This window comes from Ammodytes marinus (genome assembly GCF_949987685.1).
Source record: "Ammodytes marinus genome assembly, chromosome: 16".
Lineage (NCBI taxonomy): Eukaryota > Metazoa > Chordata > Actinopteri > Uranoscopiformes > Ammodytidae > Ammodytes > Ammodytes marinus.
In genome coordinates this window covers 10,820,417-10,843,224 of record NC_137220.1, presented here as the reverse complement: position 1 = coordinate 10,843,224, position 22,808 = coordinate 10,820,417, and the positions used below count along the sequence as shown (strand labels likewise).

The 22,808-nt window shown below is 40.3% G+C and overlaps 1 protein-coding gene across 4 annotated transcripts; it reads right to left on the bottom strand.

Annotated features, from left to right (window-relative positions):
* Positions 1-1,506: 1,506 nt before the first annotated feature.
* stat3 (signal transducer and activator of transcription 3 (acute-phase response factor)) lies at positions 1,507-22,767 on the bottom strand. Of its 4 annotated transcripts, none has more exons than XM_080043912.1 (24): positions 22,548-22,767; positions 19,230-19,389; positions 15,604-15,847; positions 15,308-15,400; positions 14,499-14,580; positions 14,267-14,367; positions 12,867-13,018; positions 12,109-12,267; positions 10,149-10,241; positions 9,987-10,046; positions 9,840-9,869; positions 9,648-9,741; positions 9,507-9,554; positions 9,237-9,320; positions 7,508-7,606; positions 7,233-7,368; positions 7,079-7,131; positions 6,878-6,972; positions 5,643-5,782; positions 5,318-5,539; positions 5,143-5,185; positions 4,122-4,181; positions 3,007-3,104; positions 1,507-2,499 (listed from the first exon to the last, which is right to left on the bottom strand). In XM_080043912.1, exons 2-24 carry the CDS (start codon positions 19,355-19,357, stop codon positions 2,423-2,425), a joined length of 2,391 nt encoding a protein of 796 aa, XP_079900038.1. In that variant the 5' UTR covers positions 19,358-19,389; positions 22,548-22,767; the 3' UTR covers positions 1,507-2,422. The 4 variants fall into 4 exon arrangements, with proteins under 4 accessions (XP_079900038.1, XP_079900039.1, XP_079900040.1 ...); XM_080043913.1 differs by having other exon boundaries at positions 1,507-2,463; XM_080043914.1 differs by lacking the exon at positions 4,122-4,181.
* Positions 22,768-22,808: the final 41 nt, after the last annotated feature.

Here is a 22,808-nt window from a genome sequence, read left to right as displayed (position 1 = left end):
CACACACACACACACACACACACACACACACACACACACACACACACACACACACACAGCAGCCAAGGAGGGCGCAGTGGACCTGCCTGCACATATGCATTGTGGGCTTTCCAGTCAGGGAAGTCCGCTGATTAAAAATAGGAAGTGTATTGAAAGGTCTCCTCTCATGTATTTTTGGATAAAGCATTCACATTTCCAGTAACAACAAAATAAATGGTTAGAAATTACCACCAAACTGTTCATAGCAGCACTTACACGTCAGAGGGCCCCTTGTCACAAATCATTTATGTTTGTTGGGCTCAGTTACCATCACATTTGTCCTACTTTTATAATTCAAACTAGAACATTGTTTTTTTTGAGAAAAAGAACTCAGGGTTGTTTTTTTGTGCTGTTGAATGCCTAAATTAATACCTACAATAGTTTGAAATGATAAATTTGAGTTTACTTTTTTCATGAAAGGGCCCCTGATATTGGAGTGGCTGTCTCAAATGCTCAAATTTCCTTTTTTTAACAGTGGATCCTAAACTATTATTTCTCCATTACAGCTCAGCTCTTTTCTCACTCAGACACTACCAGACCAACCGAGCCCTGAGCTCGTCATAAAGATAAAAGGTTTATTGGTTGCATATATCATCGCTTATTGCTTTATTACTTGACTTAAATCTTTTGAGTTCCTCATTGTTAATGGTCTGTTTGTCTAGGTTTCCTATCTAAATTGGTGCCTTTCACCAAGGTTGAGGTTATGTTATTGATCCTTGCTTTACCTTGAGACTGGAGTCCACTTCTAGAATAAAACATGTTTATGACTTACACTGGCTACATTAGATGACTACTTCAATGTCTCTTTCTTCTTCTGAGAGAGCTGAACTCAAAAACGTTTGCTTTGCTTGTCACTTCTGATCCCGTCTAGCATATTCACTGTTTCCAGACATATCAGAAGCATTGATGTCCACCTTGATTATTTTGAAATCTGTTCTTAACTCATCATCTGACTTTTTTTCTGTTTTATATCTGGAAAATCCAGGAATAGTAGCACATTTAAATAAGAGTTTAAATTGAATTGATACCTAATAGATCACAAATGAAATGATCACGGGGTGTAACAAGTCTGAAAAACGTTGAATATTACTGTCGACCATTTGTTTTTAAACATTGGAAAAAACCCTATTGTTACCAATACCTTTAACAATGGCAACATAAATTGTAACATGAACAAGCCATGTACCCAATTCAGGTTTAAAAAAGCTGCAACATGAAACTAAGCCAACATTAAGCCGTATAATTTCAGACCCAGGTTACACATCAAGTAGAGTATTTTCTGCTTCACTTACTTCCATCACATTTCATTTTATGTTGTTCTCCGACACTTCCTTGGAGCATAAAAAATACGCCAAGGCCAACTGTATTTTCTGTTATTATTTCAATGATTTCTATCAAAAGATTATTGTAACATGCTTTTAAAACATTCAAATCTACGACAATAGATTACTAGACTACTCCTTTTAGTGCTAGCTTGTTTTTATTGCCTTCTGTCAAATAATGAATAGTTTCAGCATATTTACAGGAAGCATCTTTACACTTTATGGCATGACAAACACACATGGCTTGCATTAAACTGGACTGAATGGGTTTAATCAACTGTATGAAAGGTTAAAAGTCAACCGCTACACACCTTACTGTGTACACTCTGTTAGAGTGAAATATCATTCTTAACATCAATGGTGATAACAAGTTTGTAAGCTTCTAAAATAAATTGTACATTAAATCATTTACATTACATATCTGATCGGGTGAATTCAGGCACAACAAAAATATCAAAACTGGTCATTTCAGAAGCAAGTTCAATATACATGATCACAATTGACAGTATAGGAATTATTCAGTTTTTGAGAAGAAACCAGAAAATATTTGAAATGAAATCAAGGTATAGTGGAACACCTGTGACAAAACAGTAAAAATGCTATATGAGACTATATTAAATGCATTAAAACCAGTCAAAGCACAGTTCCAAAGCGGCATAGCTTATACAACGATTATTCCCATTACATTTTCCTTATTCAAAGAAAAGAATACATAAATTCATAATCATTTTCAAAAACAATAACACAAAAATACTATGTTTTCAAAAAATACAATTCATAATGATAGAGGAAGAAAGAAGTACTGAATAGGAGCAGCCTAAAAATACAGTCAACAGTTTCACACACTAATCCTAATGTCGATAGTAAAACTTTTTTTTTAACGCTTTCAAATTCATAAAATCATAAAATTCTCCACTGCGTGAAAGAGAGCCATTTATACACAGGAACAAGAAATAAACTGTACAGGCAGACCGTGTGTACAGAGGGACAGATAAATCATTAAATCCTCTATCACCACAATACATCTGATCCCAAAAAAGAAGGAAGCATGGCACATCTCTTCACATAGGTGATGCTACATCCATTTCCAAAGTGAGTGAATCTGTAGGAAAAAAATCCGAACACAAAGTGAGTGAATCTGTGGGGGGAAAAATCAAAAAAAAAGAAGCAAATTAATACGGACAGTGTACTGTATGTGTGTGGAGCAGTAAAAGGAAATTTGGAGCACACTTAAGAACGTTTCCACTGAGTGGTGCGGCACGCTTTTATTTGCTTTTTCATGGTCAAAAGTTTGTTAAGGTCACAAAATAGGCGAGCAGAGCCGCACCTATCTCTGAGACCCTTTCCTTGGGGTTCCAAGCCATCGGAAAAGGGTCCCAAACAGGTAGAGCTACACACTGCATTGTGTTTATTGGTCGACAGATTATTTTCCGCGTTAAACGCTGTGTGTATTCCGGCCGCGGCTATCGCTGTCCGGCATAAACCCCGCCCACCAAGTTAGAGTGCAGTCGGCTGTAGAAACTCAAGCCAGATCGAGCATAACCGTGCCGTGCCGAACCGCTCAGTGGAAACAAGGCATTAGGGGGCATGTAGTACAAGGAGCATTCTACAAAAGTACAAATATATGTGTTTTTGAGTGACTCACCCATATGTCCCGGAACAACTTCCGATTCATTGTGCATCAAGGAGTCGAGGGTGCGCGGCGACATGGGGAACAGGTCACTGGTGTTTCCAGAGTTTGTGCTTTGAAGATAAAAACAAAGAGAGAGGACGCATTTTACATTACAAACTGAACTAGATCACTGCTATACTAGTTCATGCTAGTCAAAATACTTTCAATGTAACTGAAGAGACAATATCTTATATCTTTATCACTTTACCACAAGTGATAAGCTAACAGCTATCTATGTACTTGTCCATCTGCATGTTCATCTTCATTACATTGACCACAGGGCTACCAAAAGTAAAACGGCTGTGAATCATCTGCATTGTTTAATAGAGGGAAAAGGTCCATCAGTCTAATCACAGTAAGCTAATTTAGCAAGTCATGCCCAAAAATAGAGTGGTTGAAAAATGGGATAGAGCTGAGGTAAAATACAGATAAATAATATTCAGATATAGAAACCGGAACATGATATATACCGTTTACCGCTCCTGTTGAAGACAGTGCTAAGCTCACAAACACAAAATGCTTTTATGTTTAACACTGAATTATTGTTAATGACAACTACACTACAGTCAATGTCACAGCAGTTATTAGTTAGCACAGTGGATCAAACAGTATTAACTAAGTACAGTTTTGTTTTCTTCTGTTTTCTTATGGAATTATTCTAAGTGATAATACCTGAAACCTCTAAACCATTTTCCCTCAAACAATCAGAGAAAAATGACTTCTGGCTGTTCAATCCACACACACATGAATGTAGTTGAGGAGCTAAGGCAAACATTGTCAGAGGAAGTTTGTGACCTCAACCAAAGGAAAAAAATTATGAATGGCAGGGAGATGCGCTTGTGTTAGAAGAACCAGGAAAAAGTGGCAGTGAGTTGGAAAAGCAAGACATAAAGTAAAGTATGCGAGAGTGTGAGAGTGTGTGTGTGTGTGTGTGTGTGTGTGTGTGTGTGTGTGTGTGTGTGTGTGTGGGGGGGGGGGGTAACGCACCAATGCCCTTGAAAAACCCACCCATCCGGAACACATACAAAGTGACAAGATACACACACAGCCCTACATGCCACCATCCCCTCCCCCCCCCGAGCGCCTACCCCGGGAATCCGCTCCCAAGCAGCTCACTGTCCGGCAAGTCCATGAACACGGAGGGACACCTACGGAGACAGGTCAGGATCTCACTGAGCAAAAAACCTCACAACACCATCAAACCCAACATGGCTGACTGGCCCCTATGCATACACTCCTCTGACCTCAGAGACCCTGACTCCATCCCATTGGAAATGAGGGTCACACCCTCAATGATCTCTCCAGTATACGTAAAGGTTGAATGAATAAATGACCCCACACCATCGTCACACTCACCTTCAGCTCACCCTCCTATCCCCTTCTTATTTTTGATCTAGTGTTAAGAAAAGCAACATGAGCCTAGAGTCCATCTTTTAGTTTTGATCTTAATATTTCTTATAAATGAATGTCATTTTGGCTCTGTTCATAATCAGCATTTAAATGTGTCTAAAATACAAGTGCGATTGCAACGAAAACACACTGCTCGGAGTCTGAATGCGTAATCCGTATTTTGTGGTGCAGCAGCAACAAGAACCAGCTTCCTTGTTACACACATTTAGAATATCATGTTGAGCGGGTTAGTTTGCTTGTTGAAAGCTGAGAATAAGCGATGATTTTTACTGTTTTGAGTTTTGACTGCAGGCCTGATTGAAAAATGAATTCCCATCAGTGGAGACACAGCCTGAAGCAAACTATGACATGGGATGTGTCAAAAGTAAATTGATACATAATCTGGACATATGTGGGTTCCTAATACTTGGTCTGAACAGGGCTTCCTCACAATGGCAGCAGAGTGAAGGGAGAGTAAAAACCGCTATGTTCCCTTTTTTTTGGCAACACTTCCCACTTTTCAGGAAACAGACGTGTAAAAAAAAAGAGGAAGAGCAGATCTTGAGCAGGAGCATTCTGAGGAACTCTTTACCAAAATAAACGTCAAAAAGCTGGTCATCACGACTTGCATAAGTAGAGGTCATTGGGTGGGCGCAAGGTCTTCCCATAAAAAAAGATACTGTACATTTAAAGGAAGAGGGAGGAGTGACAGATACTTACGGGGTAACACAGATGAACTTTGTCTTCAAGTATGGCTGGATAGCTGTCAAGGGAAAAGAAAATGTTAGTGCAAAAAATACCACTATGATAAAAAAAGAAAATAACATGCAATATACTGTACTGTATATAAACTGCAAACTGCATAGACAGCATAAAGCACATAGCAGTGACTTACTGCTGGTAGGGTCTCCTCCCATCTCAGGTTCAGGAGCCGCCTCTGGCCTGCAGTATTTCCCGAAAGCTTCCTCTTTGGGGATTTCAGGGTAGAGGTACACCAGGGGGGAAACCAGGATGTTGGTGGCATCCATGATCTTGTAGCCCATGATGATGTCAGCGAAAGACATGCTGTTGAGCTGCTGCTTGGTGTAGGGCTCCACCGACTGGATCTGGGTCTTTCCTATAAGCATACCAGGAAAGCTCAGTGTCACAACAGAAGATACAGTAAATCATGGGCATATTATAAGATCAGTTAATAAAAATAAAAATGAACAACCACTCACCACTTATGTCTTTCTCTACCCATGTAAATGTAATGCCCCCCTCTTTGCTGCTCTCACTGAAGCGCAGCAGGAAAGTACCGGGAGGTTTAGGACTAAGAATGGCCCTCTCCCTCTCCTTACTGATAAAGCCCATGATGTACCTGCAGAGAAAGGGCAACAGGAAGTCATACAATTAGATGTCAAACTTTAAAGCCTCTAGAAACCTGTGCTGTGTCTGAAATCGCGCACTTACGTAAGTGCACTTACATTGAGTGCACTTTATTATCCCTACAGTACACTTACTTATAGACGCAGTGCTCTCATTTCTACAGTGCACTGTCCAAACTGCCGTCGCGCACCTACCGGAAATGACTTTTTCATTTTGACGGTTCTTCTTCGGTGGTATTTTTTTCTGCTTGCGTTAACGATAGCCATAACAGGCACATTAGTCGCGGAAAGACAAAAAACAATGTGTAATTGAACTTTTGTAGAGCGCGTCCGCCTCCATCGTTACTTCAAGCTCCTCTATTTTGATTAGAATGCCCCGTCCTCTCCGTTACGTAGGCAAGATGGCGGCCGTTGAGTGTGGAAAGTGTCCATCGCTCCACACTCAAGTTTTAGACCGTTTTGAGTGCACGACCGAGGAACTTACAGTGCACTGCATTTTGGCACACTCTCCGGTTTTGCGCATAGTGCACTCAAAAAAGTAAGTGTAAGTACAGAAGTGCGCGATTTCAGACACAGCACTGGTCTCATAAAGTAAAAATCAATACATGATATCAAAGGTGGGCGTCTTAATAAGCTATTACAAAAATCTGATTGAAAAAACTAATCATAAATATTACAAAACTTTGTTTAAAAAAAACAGCTTTTTTTTACTGTCTAGACCGATTGACAAGACTGTGAGGACATGGCTGTATCAAACGGTTTCCATGGCAACATGCATTGTTTTTGTAGAACTTTTGGGCAGAGAACTGCCGTTATTGGTTCAATATACTTATTGTGTCATAGGAACCAGAGCATATCTGCCTCGCCCAAACCAAATTTCTATCATTTGTTTCTTCCTCTTTTGAGAGGCTAACTGTCATGCAACTTAGTCCCCAAATTACATAGTGTAGTTAGAAGGATTTAGTGCACTGGGGCTTTAAATGTCTGTGTCAAAACACTTGGTATGCTCTATATAAGTAACACGAGAGGCAGCTAGAAGGCCATTCCGGTGACTGCTCAGGGACCGTAAACAAAGGACGACCTCTCACCCTTCATTCCACAGTGCCAGGATATACTTCTTCACCAGGTCAATGATGTTGTCCAGCCACACCCAGAAGGAGAAGCCTTTGCCAGCCATGTTTTCCTGCGAGGAGGAAGAAGGAGAAAAATAACTCGTACTGAAGCAAACACAATAACAAGACGGCCGTTTGAACCCTATAACCATATTGTGGTGAGTAGGTGAAGTATACCTTACAGAACTTGGCCCAAGTGATCTGACAGCCAGAATAGTTGACGCAAGGCCCTGGATGGACAAAAAAACAGAATAACGCCACACATTAATATATGAGACGATGATGCAAAGTTAAACGTTTCTGGATAAGGCTTTAGGCATGACACCCTCACCTAGTAATTTCTCAGCCAGTGTGGTGAGCTGTTCAATGGTCAGGCCCCTCTTGGTGGTGGAGGAGAATTGCCAACTTAGGACCTCAGCCACCTGGTCCCACGTCCCCACCGGAGGCTTGGTGAAGAAGTTCACATTCTAGACAGAGATATAGTAGATCAATATAGTTCAAAAATCAAGTCACATTTTTACCACCACACCTCTTGTAATGTGAAGCCATTCTCCCCTATAGACGTGACATACTTCAGCCCCTCGCCACCAGAGGGTGCCGTCTTACCTTTTGGTGGTTAGTGAGCATGTTGTACCACAGGATGGAAGCCCAGGCGTTGGGCATCTGGCAAATGTTTGAAATGACTACCACAGGCAGCGAATGGGTCTGCACAAATAGGAAAAAAATAACATTTTAAGTGTGTATGTAGAGTCTTTGTTTGGTTATTTGTCGCTCCAGAAAGTACCGGGAGGCATACTGCTGTTCATAGCACAATATATTATAGAGTCAAAAGGTTGTCCGTAGGTGAGGCACCCCTTAAAGAGGACCTATGATACTTTTTGACTTTTATGACCTATAAACGTTGTTATAATGATTTATAGTCATGTTTAACCATACTAGCTTATCAAATTATGACGTACATGCATTTAGACGTATTCCCTGCTAACCGTCTGGGGTGGCTGTGCAGAGCACTAAACACTAGGGCAGCCGGTCGAGAAATCACGTGTTCAAATCGGTTCAGAATTTCCTGATATTCTTGTCGTCACGAAAAGCAGATGTTTCCATGTATGGTAATGCTGCTCAGGCAAGCTCCGGCCATGCCTCCACCTTCCTGCTCTCAAATCTCTCCGCGCGCTGCTGAAAATGTTCCGGAAGGAAAGTAACCGATCACAACGGAGTGGGGTTTGCAGGAGGGAGAGGCGGAGGGGCGGAGAAGCTCAAAGCCGAGTGTGGAGAGAGACTGCTGTGCTCGCTAGGGTGAGAGGAAGAGTTTCACGAAAATCTATGTATATGGTTTTCTGTGATGTGATTCGTGTCAGGTTGCTCTATAGCAGTTTTTAACAAGGAATTAAGACCAGAAAAGTAGTATAATAGGAGATCTTTAAAAGTTAGTATGACGGATATGAAAATATTGTACAATAATAAAATGTACTAATTCAGTATGCGAACGCTGAAAAATATGTTTTAGTGTATCAAAAAATATTCATTTTGTTTAACTTTGTTTCTTACATCTTGTTATTATGAAACAGGAATACAATTGGATTGCTTGTTAGCAGAATAATCTCTCTGTACATTAACATTCCACTGTGATAGAAAAAAAGTCAAGCATAAACATTTACATCATTGCATCTTTTAACCAATAACACTATCTTCCCCGTTTCCACAAAAAAACAAATAGCAACTGTGAGAGGGAGAGCTTTGTAACAGATCAGTACTCTGGATATCTGAGGCAAACACACCTTGATATGTTTTGACATGAAAGCGCTAAGGTGCGTTGGAGGTTAGAGGAAATACATCATGCATAACAGATTAGACTTGAAAGTTAACTTTGTCATATTGAAATACTATTGTGAAACCAGAGTGTCTGGTTTCTCTGCATATTCAAGGCAGCATGTTTCTCACACACACACACACACACACACACACACACACACACACACACACACACACACACACACACACACACACACACACACACACACACACACACACACACACACACACACACACACACACACACACGCACACACGCACACACACACACACAGAGGGTAATGGAAAGTTGTGAAAACCAGTGTCAGTTACCCAGTGGAGTGAATTGGCTTGGGTCAATGACTGGGTTCATAAAGGAGGTTTATCTTTAAGTTACAGCTCATTGAAAGGTTGACTACTTTGTTGATGACTCATTTGTCTTGTGACATACTTTTGTACGGGCGTTTCGAAGAACATTGTTGCTGTATCTTGCTTTAGAATGTTGCTAACCTCTGGTGTGAGGACACAGAGACAATGTACTGACCTCCAGATCGATCTTTAGACCTTGGTGATACACTTCTGTCTCAAAGGTGATAAGATGGAGCTCCTCGGTGACAATCAGAGAGGCCTGGAAAAACATAGCAATTTACTCACACCACTTTCTGTATATAAACTGCTCGTGTGTATCAAAAGGTCAACAAGACTTATGCAGCAGTTCAAATCAAAACGCATCATCCCTACACTTAGAGTATCTTTATACATCATTTGAGCATTAGATTACATCATCCTACCAAGTGTCAGAGATAGTACTTACATCACTATTGGTCCGGCCACCATTACCACACCTCTGTTCTCTCAGGGTCTGTAACAAAACAGGAAGTTAGGGCTTCATAGCTGCCTTTATCAGAGAGCTTCATCGCCGTCAACAAGTAAGAGTTTTGTCTCTATAACTCACCAAGTGTTTAAACTCTGCTGACAGGCTGCCATTGTTAGATTCCTCCATGTTCATGACTTTGGTGTTGGTACCGAGGATGTTAAACTTTCTTGACCTTAAGAAAAACAAGGAAACAGCCAAAAGTTGGACTCTTTTCTTAAGCAATATGAATTACAGGCTCAGGCTAAAAAAAAAGTGTTCCTTAAGACTTACCCTCGAATTGCAGCCCCTTCCCCAGACTCCCTGAAAAACAAGAAGTTTAGATTTAGTAAAGTTGCAATTTCTCCAAAGTATTCAAAAGAATCAGTGTCTAATTGTTCAAGACCGAATACAAAAGGTAAACAATAAATAAAAACTCACTTGTCAATGCAAACTTTAATTTTCAGCTGGTAGTTGAGTTCAGGAAATTTAACCAGTAACCTGCAAAATAAGATAAAAATTCATGATTAGGGTAAAACTCATGCAACCGTTGCCATTGAAATGTAAAATAATATGTATGGTGTGTCTGATACTGCATCTTACCTGACTTTATTTGTGAACTGCACTCCTGTTTTTATGACCAAAGGTCTGTCTGGATGCATTGGCATACAAGGCTGTCTTTCCACCACAAAAGCACTAGAAGACAGAAAAGTTCCAGCAAACAGTCAGTGCGTTTACATGCAGACTCATAATCGGGTAACTAAACGAATAAGACTTCAACAGGACTTTTAAACTGCATGTAAACACCTTTATCCGATCTACTTCGCACACAAATCGGCACAATAACGGACAAGAGATGTCGGATAAGAACACCTAGATAAGTCGTTCGTTGTCGGCATTCTCTCTGCATGTATACAGGGATCGGACATCGCTTATCGGACTTCTCGTTCTGTGCTTGTGTGCCTGCGCGTGATAGGCTACACCCATGGCTACACCATGGGTTATTGACGGAAGAGAACCGGACGTGGCTCTTTCAACACTTGTTGAAAGCATGGTTGAAAGGGCTACAGCGCCACCTAGCATAGTGGAGACAGCCATGCATTGGACATTTATCCGATATCTGAAAGGCCATGTAAACTCAGACAAGTGACACGGTCCGTTCGAGTGTCTAGTTCGATATATGTGATAATCTAATCTAGTTGTGCCATGGAAACGCACTGAATGAGAGACAGTGAAGTGCATGTCACTATATTCCTTCAGAGTGCAGAGGTGGCTCAGATGTCATCAGAATTGCTAAATAAAGACCTACATGTACACTGTTTTACATACTTAACGAAACACAACATTTGACCATTGCATTGAATCAGACATTACACATTACGAAGTAGCTGCAGTTAGGCCTGTCACGATAACAATTTTTTCTGTGCGATTAATTGCCCCAGAAATTATTGCGATAAGCGATAATATTGCCGTTTTGAGATCATTTTCAACAAAAATAATGATAATGGCATAATAATGCAAGTACACCCTTTCGAAGATCAATAAACTTTCATTTTTATAGAACACTGGAACTGGACGTCTGGAAGACATTTAAAATATCCAGAATAAATTAACAAAACAACCAAAAACAATAAATAAAATTGACTCAGTCTATTTGTTTTTTTCCCAAGCTGGGAAAACTGCATCGGGTGATTGTGTTTAAGGTGAAGATTCTGGTGTGTTGTATTGGCGCGTTTGGTTGATATTAGAAAATGCTGTGCTCTCAGCAAGCGCATCATAATTGCGCAGGTCTGAGCAAGACGGCTCCTACTCAAACAAGGCTATTGTTTTAAACAAATGCGACATGTCGGCTCGCTCAGGTTACTTGGTTCGCCCCGGCCGTTGGGTTTGAAGCCGATGTGCTACCACACGGCAGCTGTCGCGTTCGGCTTAGACACCAACTTTTTATTCCTCCACATTTTTGTTTTGTTGCTCTCCTCCTCATGGGGCTCTCATGCTGCACTTTGTGTAACGCCAGGGCTCCGCCTCCCACACAGAGACCATGCAAAAAGTGACTGACACGTGACAAGGTGGTTTACTCGTTGTGCCCTCAACTCGGCCTTAAAGGCAGCGCTGCAGGAAAGGCACCATTAAACATCACCGAATGCCCTAACCCTGCGCGCTGCCTTGAAGAATTCAGTTGGGGCAAAAAAAACACCAATCCCGGCGAGAGGGCAGATACACCGGAGTAAAAACTTTGATATCCAGTGTCTTTGATAGAGAGAGACACGAGGAAAACAAACAAGCAAATTATCGCAGCTGGCAAAAAATTATCGCTCATTTTAATTTATCGCGCAATTAATTGATTTATTGCATATCGCGACAGGCCTAGCTGCAGTGCAATCCATTTGATCGCTCACATTAACATTCATTGCCAAGTCTAGACAGGGAACACTGAGGCCTAATTGAATTATTTAACAGTCTGTTCAGCCTAATAGTTACAATCCACGGAGATAGTAATAACCACTTGCAAGAAAAAACTTTCTGGGCATAAGAACAGTGCAGATTTGTCACATGCAGTTACCTCTTCATCAGATTTCTGAATAAATCCACGATCTTCTCCTCCAGTGCAGGCCGATGCTGGATGATGGGGTCTCCTTTGTAGGACACCTTCTGCTGAAGCTCCTCCAGCTTCTTGATCTGCTGACGAATCTGGAGCTGGGACTCCGCCAAGGATGTGATCCTGGTCAGAAAATCAATCCCAATTTAAGTTCAAACAATCTTGATGAAACATGTCTCTAGTTGTCAAAGTGACAATTTTGAAGACTGAGCAGATTGTTAGAGCGTTAGCAAAACGATAGCAAAACTATCCATTTATGGCATGGTAAACACAAGCATTTCTGAGATACTGTGATCATAACCATTACTTCTTTTTATGACTCTTAATGCTTTTGGTGATGAGAAAATGATTGCACTTCTAACAGATTGAAGCAATGGCTTCATCATTTGTGGTCAAAATATATTATCAGGCAAATTATGATTCAATGTAGCCCCAAGGCCTGCAGCCATTAAAATAAACTTTTCAACAAATGTACCAATGCAGTAAAAAGGATATACTGTATTTATGTAGAAGAAGAAGGGGGAAAAATGAAGCGTTACATGAACCAATGATATGTTTCCATTTAATTTCATATCCTTTTTCTGCAAGTATTACCCATGAAAGTTGTCTAACCAAAGCTTCCATCAAGTTAAAATATGCTTTAAAAAAGGTTTAAACCATCAATTGATAATTTAACAGCTAATAATTCATGAAATTGCTTAAAATATTCATCACTTGGTTACCATGTTTCGAGGCGGTCCAGGCAAATGTTAGGTGGACCTCCAATACAGGCAATCTGCTGCCTTCTCTTCCAGTCTGCTAGTTCCTCATCCGTCAGGTTCTTCTGAACATAATCCATGGCGGTTAACAGACCACCCATCTCTGTCACGATTTGCTACAAAACGACAACGACAGCAAAATCAGATACCCATATGTGGTCTCAACCTTTTGTCACAAGCCATATTCTTATAGTTAGTATTTACAGTAAGTGCATCATGCTATTACACTTTCAACACTTACTTATAAACGTAAGGGTGTGTATATTGCAGTTAAATGCCAAGAGTTTTAATGAATCTGAGGTCGAATTTTTTTCAAAGGTGTTTTTTGTCCACGTGTTGTTTTTGTGTTAACACCTTGGTCTGTGAAAAACCACATTTTGTTCCGGTATACAGGTTATGCAGATACATGCCAGACAAACAACTTTGAACATGTTTCGAATTCAAACAAGGACTCCATGCAAAAATATAAAAGTATTCAGAACAGCCTAAAGCTTCCAAAAAGGTGCTTTATGTTAATGTATTTATAATAGTCAAATGCATTGGTATGATTTATACTATTAACACAGTCACTATTGTCAATATGACTGTTAGCTTTACCTCTGTACAGTATGTTACTGTTTCTCAGACAGTATTATCCATCAGGTATTACATTCCTCCAAATGTGTGCCATTAAAGAGGACCTATGATACTTTTCGACTTTTATGACCTATAAACGTTGTTATAATGATTTATAGTCATGTTTAACCATAGGCTACTAGCGTATCAAATAATTACGTACATGCATTTCGACGTATTCCCTGCTGACCGTCTGGGGTGGCTATGCAGAGCACTAAACACTATGGCAGTCGGTCGAGAAATAACTTGTTCAAATTTCCGGGTATCGTGAGTCACATACCCGGATGTTTCTATGTATGGTAATGCTGCTCAGGCAAGCTCCGGCTGCATGCCCCCACCTTCTTGAAAATCTCCCGCTGCTGGAAGGAAGGTAACCAATCACAACGGAGTGGGGTTTGCAGCAGGTGGGGAGGGGCGGAGAAGCTCAAAGCAGTGTGTAGAGAGAGACTGCTGTGCTCGCTAGGGTAATAGGAAGAGTGTCCTGAAAATCTACATAGTTTTTTGAGATGTGATTCGTGTCAGGTTGCTCTATAGCAGTTTTTAACAAGAAATTAAGACCAGAAAAGTAGTATAATAGGATCTCTTTAAGCAATCCAGTCAAAACTGGTGTTAAATACAGCTTGGGTATCTAGCTTCATACCCACAGCATGAAGCTAGGTGTTATTCTTGGTTTCACTTAAAGCACACTGAACAATTCAAACTGTGTTTTTTCCCCTTAACTGACAATACAGTAAAGCAGAGACACCCACCCTTCTGAGCTGGTCCAGGGCACTCAGCATCTGTTCAAGCTGAGCCATCTTGGCCCTGGTAGCGGCTGCTTGGCTGTTCCCATTTAGGTCCTGGGACAACTCTGGACAGAGGGTCAGAAAACACAGTTCATTCATTTGTTCCATACGAAATAATAAAGGTTCATCACATTTCCAACATAACAATATCACTGCTAAGGCGAAGACAATATATTCATTAGAATATGTACTGTACCTCCTTGGCTTTTCAAGGTCTTGTAATTGAAGTCAAAGTCATCCTGCAAGTTCTCAAGCATTTTCATCTTCTGTTCCATATCCTGAAGAAAAAAAAACAGATGATGATTTGTATAGTTAAGACAACAACACAGGCACATTTAGTCTAAGGTAGGAAGTGTTGAGGATTACGGCCTCCACACACATCCTACCTCTACTGCGCGTCTACCTCGCGTCTGCGTCTGACTTTTTGTCACTGACCGTGTAATCAACCTAGAGCGGGCCAACCTCAGACGCACTGCTGATGCACGTCGGAGGCACGTCTGCAGCGACGCTCCCCTTTACCTCAGGAGGCTCGCCTATTTTTTTCTGAGAGCTGCGCGTCTCTCTCGGGTCTCTCTGCTTTAACTGATAGAGAAATACTCTGCTTTCGCTGTAGTTTCACCATTTCCTGGTGTGTCCCTTTCAAAATAAGACTTCCAACAAGCGAAAATTTTAAAAAAAGAAAGAAAAAGAAAGAAAAAGGCAATGGGGCGCACGGATTACTGTCCAGACTCAATATTAGACTCAATATAAATCATATGCATCATAAATGACACGAAAGAACTTCATTTTTAATGGGAATTATCTATGAAAACACTATGTAGAAAGATAGGGCTCTTAGAAGCAGCGCTGCAGCAGCAGCTGCTGAGACGTTCCATGTGTGTCCGAGAAAAGTCCGAGAGACGCAGCAGTAAGGTAAGGTGACGCGCTCCAGAGGTAGACGCAGGATGTGTGTGGAGGCCGTTAGGCACACTGCATATTCAAATGACTAAATGATGTAAGACTAACCTGCACGCGCTTTCTGATATCTTGAAGGTTGTGCTCCAGGATCTGCTGCTTCTCTGTCACTACTGTCCCAGTGGGATGGGCTGCCTGGCCATCCTGCAAGACATATTAAACATATATGAGAACATGACCAACCACTATGCCGACCCATTTTCTGATTGGAGTGTGTGTGTGTTATTTGGTTTTCAAAAGATTAAGCATATGGCTGTTGTGCCAATTAAAAATGTCATGCATGAATTCAAACTCTTTGATACAATATAAAATGCTACAGCTATGTTAGTGGAGCTGCTGGTCTCTACCTGTGCAGCAGAGGTGGCCGTCTGCAGCAGTCTTTGCTCCTCCCACAGACAGCGGGCGACGATGCGAGCGATGTCCATGGGCTTCTCCAGGTACTTGCTCTGCAGATGCTGCTTGATCCTGCGCAGGTTGTGCTGGTAGAGTACATTGTTCTCCTGCAGGAAACGGCTATACTGCTGGTCTATTTCGCCCAAGAGGTTGTGGAACACCAATGTGGCATGGGACTCCTTATTGGCAGCGTAAGCCCTAGTAAAAGAAAAAAAAAGAGAATATAGGATCATCAGGATTTTTGATTATTTCTAGTTAATTTTAGGAGCTTGTGGAGGGTTGATAATGAGGATTCAGCATATGAATCCTGGGCTATGTCAAATCATGCTGATTGGCCGATGGTGGCCAATGATCTTTGGAAAATGCCTAAATGCTGGATACCAAATTGTGTGGCTTTTTATTAACCTTTATTTTACCAGGAATATACTCATTGAGATTCAAAATCTCTTTTCCAAGAGAGTCCTGGCCAAGAAGGCAGCATAAAAACATAAAAGTTTCACATTAAAAAAACAAAACTTCACACTTAAAACAAGACACAACACAATAAAAAATAAAAATAAAATAAAAAGTCACAAAGTATCAATCTCATTGGCAGTAAGTCAGTGTTCAGTAACCGGGCATGTACAGTTTGCGGTTAAATAGTCCTTAATCCTGCTTTTGTAATTGTTCATGGTGATAAAGGATTCAAGTTTAAGGTGTTCCTGTAGCTTACACCATGATGAGGGGGCAAAAGATTTAAAGGCACTTTCACCAAACGCAGTGCGAGTCCGAGGAACGTTATACATAATCAAACTGCTAGACCGAGTGATACGAGCACTGTTTTTAGGAACCATTAGATAATACAAATAAGGAGGCAGATCGTGCAAAATTGCCTTATAAAGGAACATATACCAGTGTTCCATCCTACGGGTGTATAAGGAAGACAGACCAACTTTCTCATACAATTTACAATGGTGCGTTCGGAATCCAGAGTTGGAGACAAACCGTAATGCTGCATGGTACACAGAATCTAGCATTTTCAGAGATGATGAGTTTGCGTGCATATATAAAATATCACCGTAATCAATTACAGATAAAAAAATGGCTTGGACAATTTTCTTCCTGGCACAAAAAGAAAAACAACATTTATTTCTGTACAAGAAACCCAATTTCATTCTTAGCTTTTTAGTAAGACACTCAATGTGATGTTTGAAAGAGAGATTTTCTTCTAGAAAAAAGCCCAGGTATTTGTAAGTTGCGACTCTCTCGATCACTTTGTTGTTTAGAGTAACAATCTGGTTGTCATCCATATCAGATGTTTTCTTACTTCTTGTAAAGCAGATAATTTTGGATTTGTCAATATTTAGTACAAGTCTTAATCCATGTAGGTTTTCCTGAACAACATTAAAAGCCGATTGGAGGTCCTTAGTTGCACTTGCTAAGGATGAAGCAGAGCTATACATAATGGTGTCATCTGCGTAAAAATTGAATTTTGTATTTGTAACATTGCAACACAAATTATTAATATAAACTGTAAATAAAATAGGACCCAAAATGGATCCTTGCGGGACACCATAGTGTATATTCTTAGCCTGGCATTCCCAGACCTGCCACTAGGCGCTGGCAAATTAAATTTGCTGCGCGTGTTGGTCTAGAGACGCTCCGTTGAAGCTTATCAAGACTACCAGAAATCTGGTATAACGTTTCAATTGGTTCTATCTAATATGGGCGCGCCAGAGCCCTTTATATGGTGCTCTGGGGAGGACGTAACCGGATGACGACAGTGACGTGCATGCGACGTCGAAGCTGTGATAGTAAACATCAAAGATGGCTGCGGATATGTTGTGTGAGTTTGAGACTGCTTTGGCCTCGACCCTTAACGAATTGGAAGACGGGACTCATAGCTTTCACTAGCAAGTAAGTGGAATGTTCTGTTTTGCCGACCGACAACGGCAAACGTTTAATTGAACAGTTTAACAGCTGTTCGCTAAACGAACGGGGCTTACGTCACTTGTGCATCGCTCTGATTGGTTGTAGTGCTATCCAACTGCGTGCAGTGGCATTTGAAATGCACGAGTAGGAGCCGCCCCTAGAGTTGGAAATTACTATTGATCGTCGCCAGACCCTCTATCGTTCAAGATATCAGGGTCAGGATTTCCAGGCTAGTATATTCTTACAGCTAGACGATAAACCATCAGCTTGGACACTTTGTGTTCTATCGCTCAGATAGTTCTCAAACCATTTAACTGATTTTGAGGAAAATCCTATGTTCACTAGCTTCTGTAATAAAACAGAGTGGTCGACTGTATCAAAAGCCTTTTATAAGTCTAAGAATAGTGCAGCACAGTGTTCTTTCTCGTCAATTGCTGTTATTATGTCATTTAGAACCTTCATTGTAGCAGTGACAGTACCATGTTTCTTTCTAAACCCGGATTGCAGATCATTTAGAATAAAAATTTTCGATAGAAACTCCTTTAACTGATTACTAATAAGTCCTTCCAAAATCTTGCCAAGCACTGAGAGTTTGGATATAGGCCTATAATTGTTAGGGTTTGCTGGATCACCACCCTTCAGCAATGGAACAACATAGGCTGCCTTCCAAATTTTCGGAATTTGATCATTTTCTATAGTCAGGTTAAAAATGTGGGTTAATGGTTCAGCAATAATCTCAGCAGCAATCTGCAACAAATGTGGATCCAATCCATCAGGGCCAGCTGATTTTTTTGTGTTTATCTTTTTAAGAGCATCACGTACTTCAGTAATTGTAATGGGAGTAACATTAAAGTCAAAAGGGAGCTTTTGCTCTGAGTAAGAGGAGCTTTGTGCCGTTTAAAGTGGCATTTCCTTCTCAAACAGCTTACCTGAGGCGATAAAATGCTGATTTAGAATAGATAACATCTTTGTTTTGTCTGTAATGATTTCATTTTCCACCCGTATTTCCTTTGGTAACACACTGTCACTTGTGCTTGATGACATGGACTTAAAAACCTTCCAGAATTTAGAAGTATTTTTCATGTCAGATATTTCTTTAAAATAGTAGTCTGATTTAGCTTTACGTATCAGGGACATACATTTATTCCTAAGATGCCGAAAATGAATCCAATCAGACTGACTCTTGATGCTAAAACTAATCACTCATTTCTTGCCATTTGGCTCTAACAAACACATTTCACTGAAACCTTTGAAACAGTTTTAAGATATAGTGCAAACTAATAAACTGACGTTATATACATAAAACAAAACTTATTTACCAGGTACTACTATACCATTTTAATTTGGCCCTCAAAGAAAATATATCTAATAAAAGGTTGGTCACTCAACACTGAATTGTCCGGTTGAGATCCCTGCAATGTTCTCTTGAGGGAATTAGAAAGCTCAAAAAGGGAGAGGGCAACAGAGAATGTTAAAACCATAGATAGTATAATAAAGGTTAAAACACAATAGCTGGCTACAAGGAAGTATGCTAATCAGCAAAGTCATGGTGAGTGGCCAGTTGCCACTGTCTTGAGGGAGTGGTGGAGAATAAAAGGATTTAATGGCATATGTTGGCCAGCAGGAAACAAAACATTTGCTTTCATAAGATAATTGAATTATTTCTCACCAGTCCTGACTCTCGATCCAGGGGGCAAGGAACTGCCGTAGCTCCATGGGGAAGCTGTCACTGTACAAGTGGTAGAGCTGCTCCAGATACCTGGTCTCCAGCTGCTGTAACTGGTTCCACTGAGCCATCCTGATACACAGTACTGTACACCTCCTCAAACCTACGGAGAAAAGATGCGGATAACTACATTCATTTGGCAAATACCCACAAAGTACATTTCAGGGAATCACTAATAATTATTTTAAAAAAAACACACGAAAAAAAAACAGTGTCCCATTCTTTAACAAAATAACTCTCACGCTGACCTGAGAGCACCAGTTAAATGTCAGGGTTTCTCTAGAAATGACGAGGCGTCCTTTTCACTTCCTGTTCGGTGAAACACTACACCTCCAGCAGGAAATATAGGGCAACAGCTGTCTAAGCAGATGGGAGTCAATGATCTTTGCCTGCGGGTTTTTGCCACAGCTGTATTCGCTGTGTGCACCAATGAAAAGCAAACCACACTTCCTTTTCTTAGCTGTCGAAACCAGAGAAACATATTCTTCTCCATAATACAAAACTGCCTATTCATGATTTCCTTCATATTCATTTTTCCTGAGGAGCACAATGCAACTTGAACAATATGTATTAATCCTCCTTCAGCTGCTTGCAGAGACAGTCATTATCCATCGCATCCTTGAGGTAGATTCTGCAAAGTAACCGTCTCATCTTACAAACAGCAGAGTACACTTGTTCCCCTGAGGGCTCTAGACTGTAGGCTACACTAACAATAGCCAGACACTCAGTAAAGCAAACAGAACGTTGTCTCCTCTAGCATCCATATGTAATGACTGACTGAAGCCTTTGCTTAATCCTCATACATAACTTTTAAATACAGTTAGTTTTCATCGAGTCCAAGCAGTCAGTAATAGTTGTACAGTGGCTTTCCACAATACTGTACAGTGTTTTAGTGCAGTGCACCTGGCAGAAGACAAAAGTTAAGCATAGCGTTGATCCATGGTAATTGATGACTCCAACTAGAGACACATTCTAGGTCTAGGAGATAAGATATTTCTCATTATGACAAAAAGCACTGATATCAAAGATAGTGCTGTTAAAATAAAGATTTTTAAATTTTTTAAAACAGTACATCATTTGATTTCAAAATATGTCCTGTCTTCATTAGTTAGACTGTTTGGTCGCTGTTGGCCCAGTTTCATTTATAGATAAGGGATTGTTAGGATCTAAAGTGCAATCTGATATGAAAAACATGCCTAACCACATCCTCAATAATGACTAGAATTAATCATCCTTTTAGTTGAATATTTAACTTTTTCCACCACTGCATACATTCTGACTATTACTTGTAGCATAGGAAGCACATGTTAAGCCTCTAGTGTCACAGACTGAATAATATTGTACAGGCAATAGGCTACCTCAATAACTGATAACTCAGTTCTCAGGATGCCATCTCTTATCATTTTTTTTGTGATTCTGGATAAACTGAAACAAATATATGAATGTGTTAAGTTTCACTAAAGTCACGTCAGTAGTATCCCAAGAAAAGCCACAACAATGCAGTTGAAACACTCACTTACATCATATAATGGGGTTTTTAAGCACGATACCGAAATTGCCCATCAAACGTAATGGTTTACATTTGACCCATGTTCCTCTTTCACTGACATATGAAAAATATGAATCTTCTTCTTTGAGGTGAGAGAACAACCAGTCTCTCAGCATGGTATTTTATTCTACATTTCTTTGATACAAGCTATAGCCATGTAAAGATGAGAGCAACAGTCTTATCAATGTATTTTACAAACATCTTGGCACTATGTGACTTCTCCTTAATCATCTATTTCCACTGCATTCTTCATGTCTCTCTGTGTATTGTATTGAATGACAGAGTTGCAAATACATTCACCACTTAAATCAAGTGAGTGGACTGCTGTGTGCAGGATAATCACAAACCAAGTTTGTACAGTCACATACTTGTTGTTTTTAGTCTTATTATTGATTTAAAATATATTTTAACAATGTTAGGCAGTGGATTACACACAGGCTGCTAGTCAACACAAAGCTTATATCAGAGGATAGGCCTAATAACTAAGTTAACTTGGAAGTAAACTCATAAATCAAATGGGTGCACACTGCTTGAACAAAATGGCTGTTAGTCAAATGACTTATCTAACAAATGATAGCCTGGAGAACCATTTTTCACATATATTGATCCAAATGCCAAGGTAAGGGCTCTGCCTACTCCAGCACCACTCATTAACACATTTGTCTTGGTCTAAATTGTGTAACAATACCATGGTTTTCAAGCAGATTAAGTCAGAAATGAGCCGGACCAAGCCAGATGTGTTCTTGTTTGTCCAGTTTCTTATGCTTGGTAGGCATTGTGAGCGGAGTAAAGCAACATGCAATTATTCAAAATAAAATCAGTGACATTCCAGAAAGAAGTAGCCTCCAGTGCTGCCAGTACAGATGTGGAGCTACAGTGAAACAGGGTACCAGTGCTTTGACTGTGATCAATGGTTTTAGATGCAAATCACAACTTCCCTAAAGCACACTGACTTGGCTTTATGACTTACATAAAAGTGCTGTAGTAGTTCACATGTGTTTACAGAGACCAGATAAGATAGTATTTTGATTGTTTTTAAAATTGCAATAAAACTTAAGGTTAAGATTGTGTGTGAAAGTCTGCACAGTATAGCCTATCTCTTAATGAAGTTTGAGGAATGAATGGGATAATTGAATTCCAGTGCTCAGTGCATTGAGTCGCACATGCTGGCTCCATAGGGTTGGCTCGCAGATGGGATGGAGATGGGCGTGACACTTGAATGCAAACACACGTAACCATTGTCTGAATTTCACAAGGTCCAAATATGCAGCCCGGACAAGTATTATTGTATGTAGGCCTAGTACACTATATGCTATAAACCTGCGGATCCAGATTGCATGAGAAAAATAGATAACATGCAGCCTATTCGCGAGACCAACACTGGATGGCCTTGGTTTTAATAATACTATCTCAGCCCAATGAGAAACAAGAAAATCTGAGCAGATACAGATAAAACGAAACTAACACTTCATAACTCATGTAGCCTAACACCGTGGACACGGAATGGCTGCACCATCATGAATAACTTATAACCTAGTCGCAACGCTGCAATTGCACTGTAGGCTAGTTCACTAGTGTTATCGATGATAGAGCCATACGTGCATTCATATGATTTTATGTGAGATGATAATGAATAGGCTACAACCCCACCCCAGATCTGAGAAACAATTGTAGAATAAACGCCAAGAGCAGAAGTCATTATGGTGGCTTACCTCGTTCGTTGTCAGTCCCGTGGAAAGTTTCTCTGTAAAACAAACTGTAGGCTAACCCTTATACTAAAAAAAAAACTGACAATGACAGCCAGTAACGAGTTTTGTGAAAAATGTAACACAAAGACGCGACGTAAACACAGGGAAAAAAGATTGCAACTTTGTGTCTATTCTTGCCTGCACGGAAATACTTCTCCGTTGCACGTACAGACGTTTCCACCAAGCCCAGCTTCTACATTGCCGTATAGCAGCCAAACAAACCCC

Coding starts and splice junctions, on each gene's coding strand:
- stat3 (XM_080043912.1), bottom strand. CDS start 19,357: ATGGCTCAGTGGAACCAGTTACAGCAGCTGGAGACCAGGTATCTGGAG. Junction 15,848..19,229: donor TGGATCGAGAGTCAGGACTG/GTGAGAAATAAT, acceptor TTCTTTTACTAG/GGCTTACGCTGCCAATAAGG. Junction 6,973..7,078: donor CTTGGGCCAAGTTCTGTAAG/GTATACTTCACC, acceptor TCCTCCTCGCAG/GAAAACATGGCTGGCAAAGG.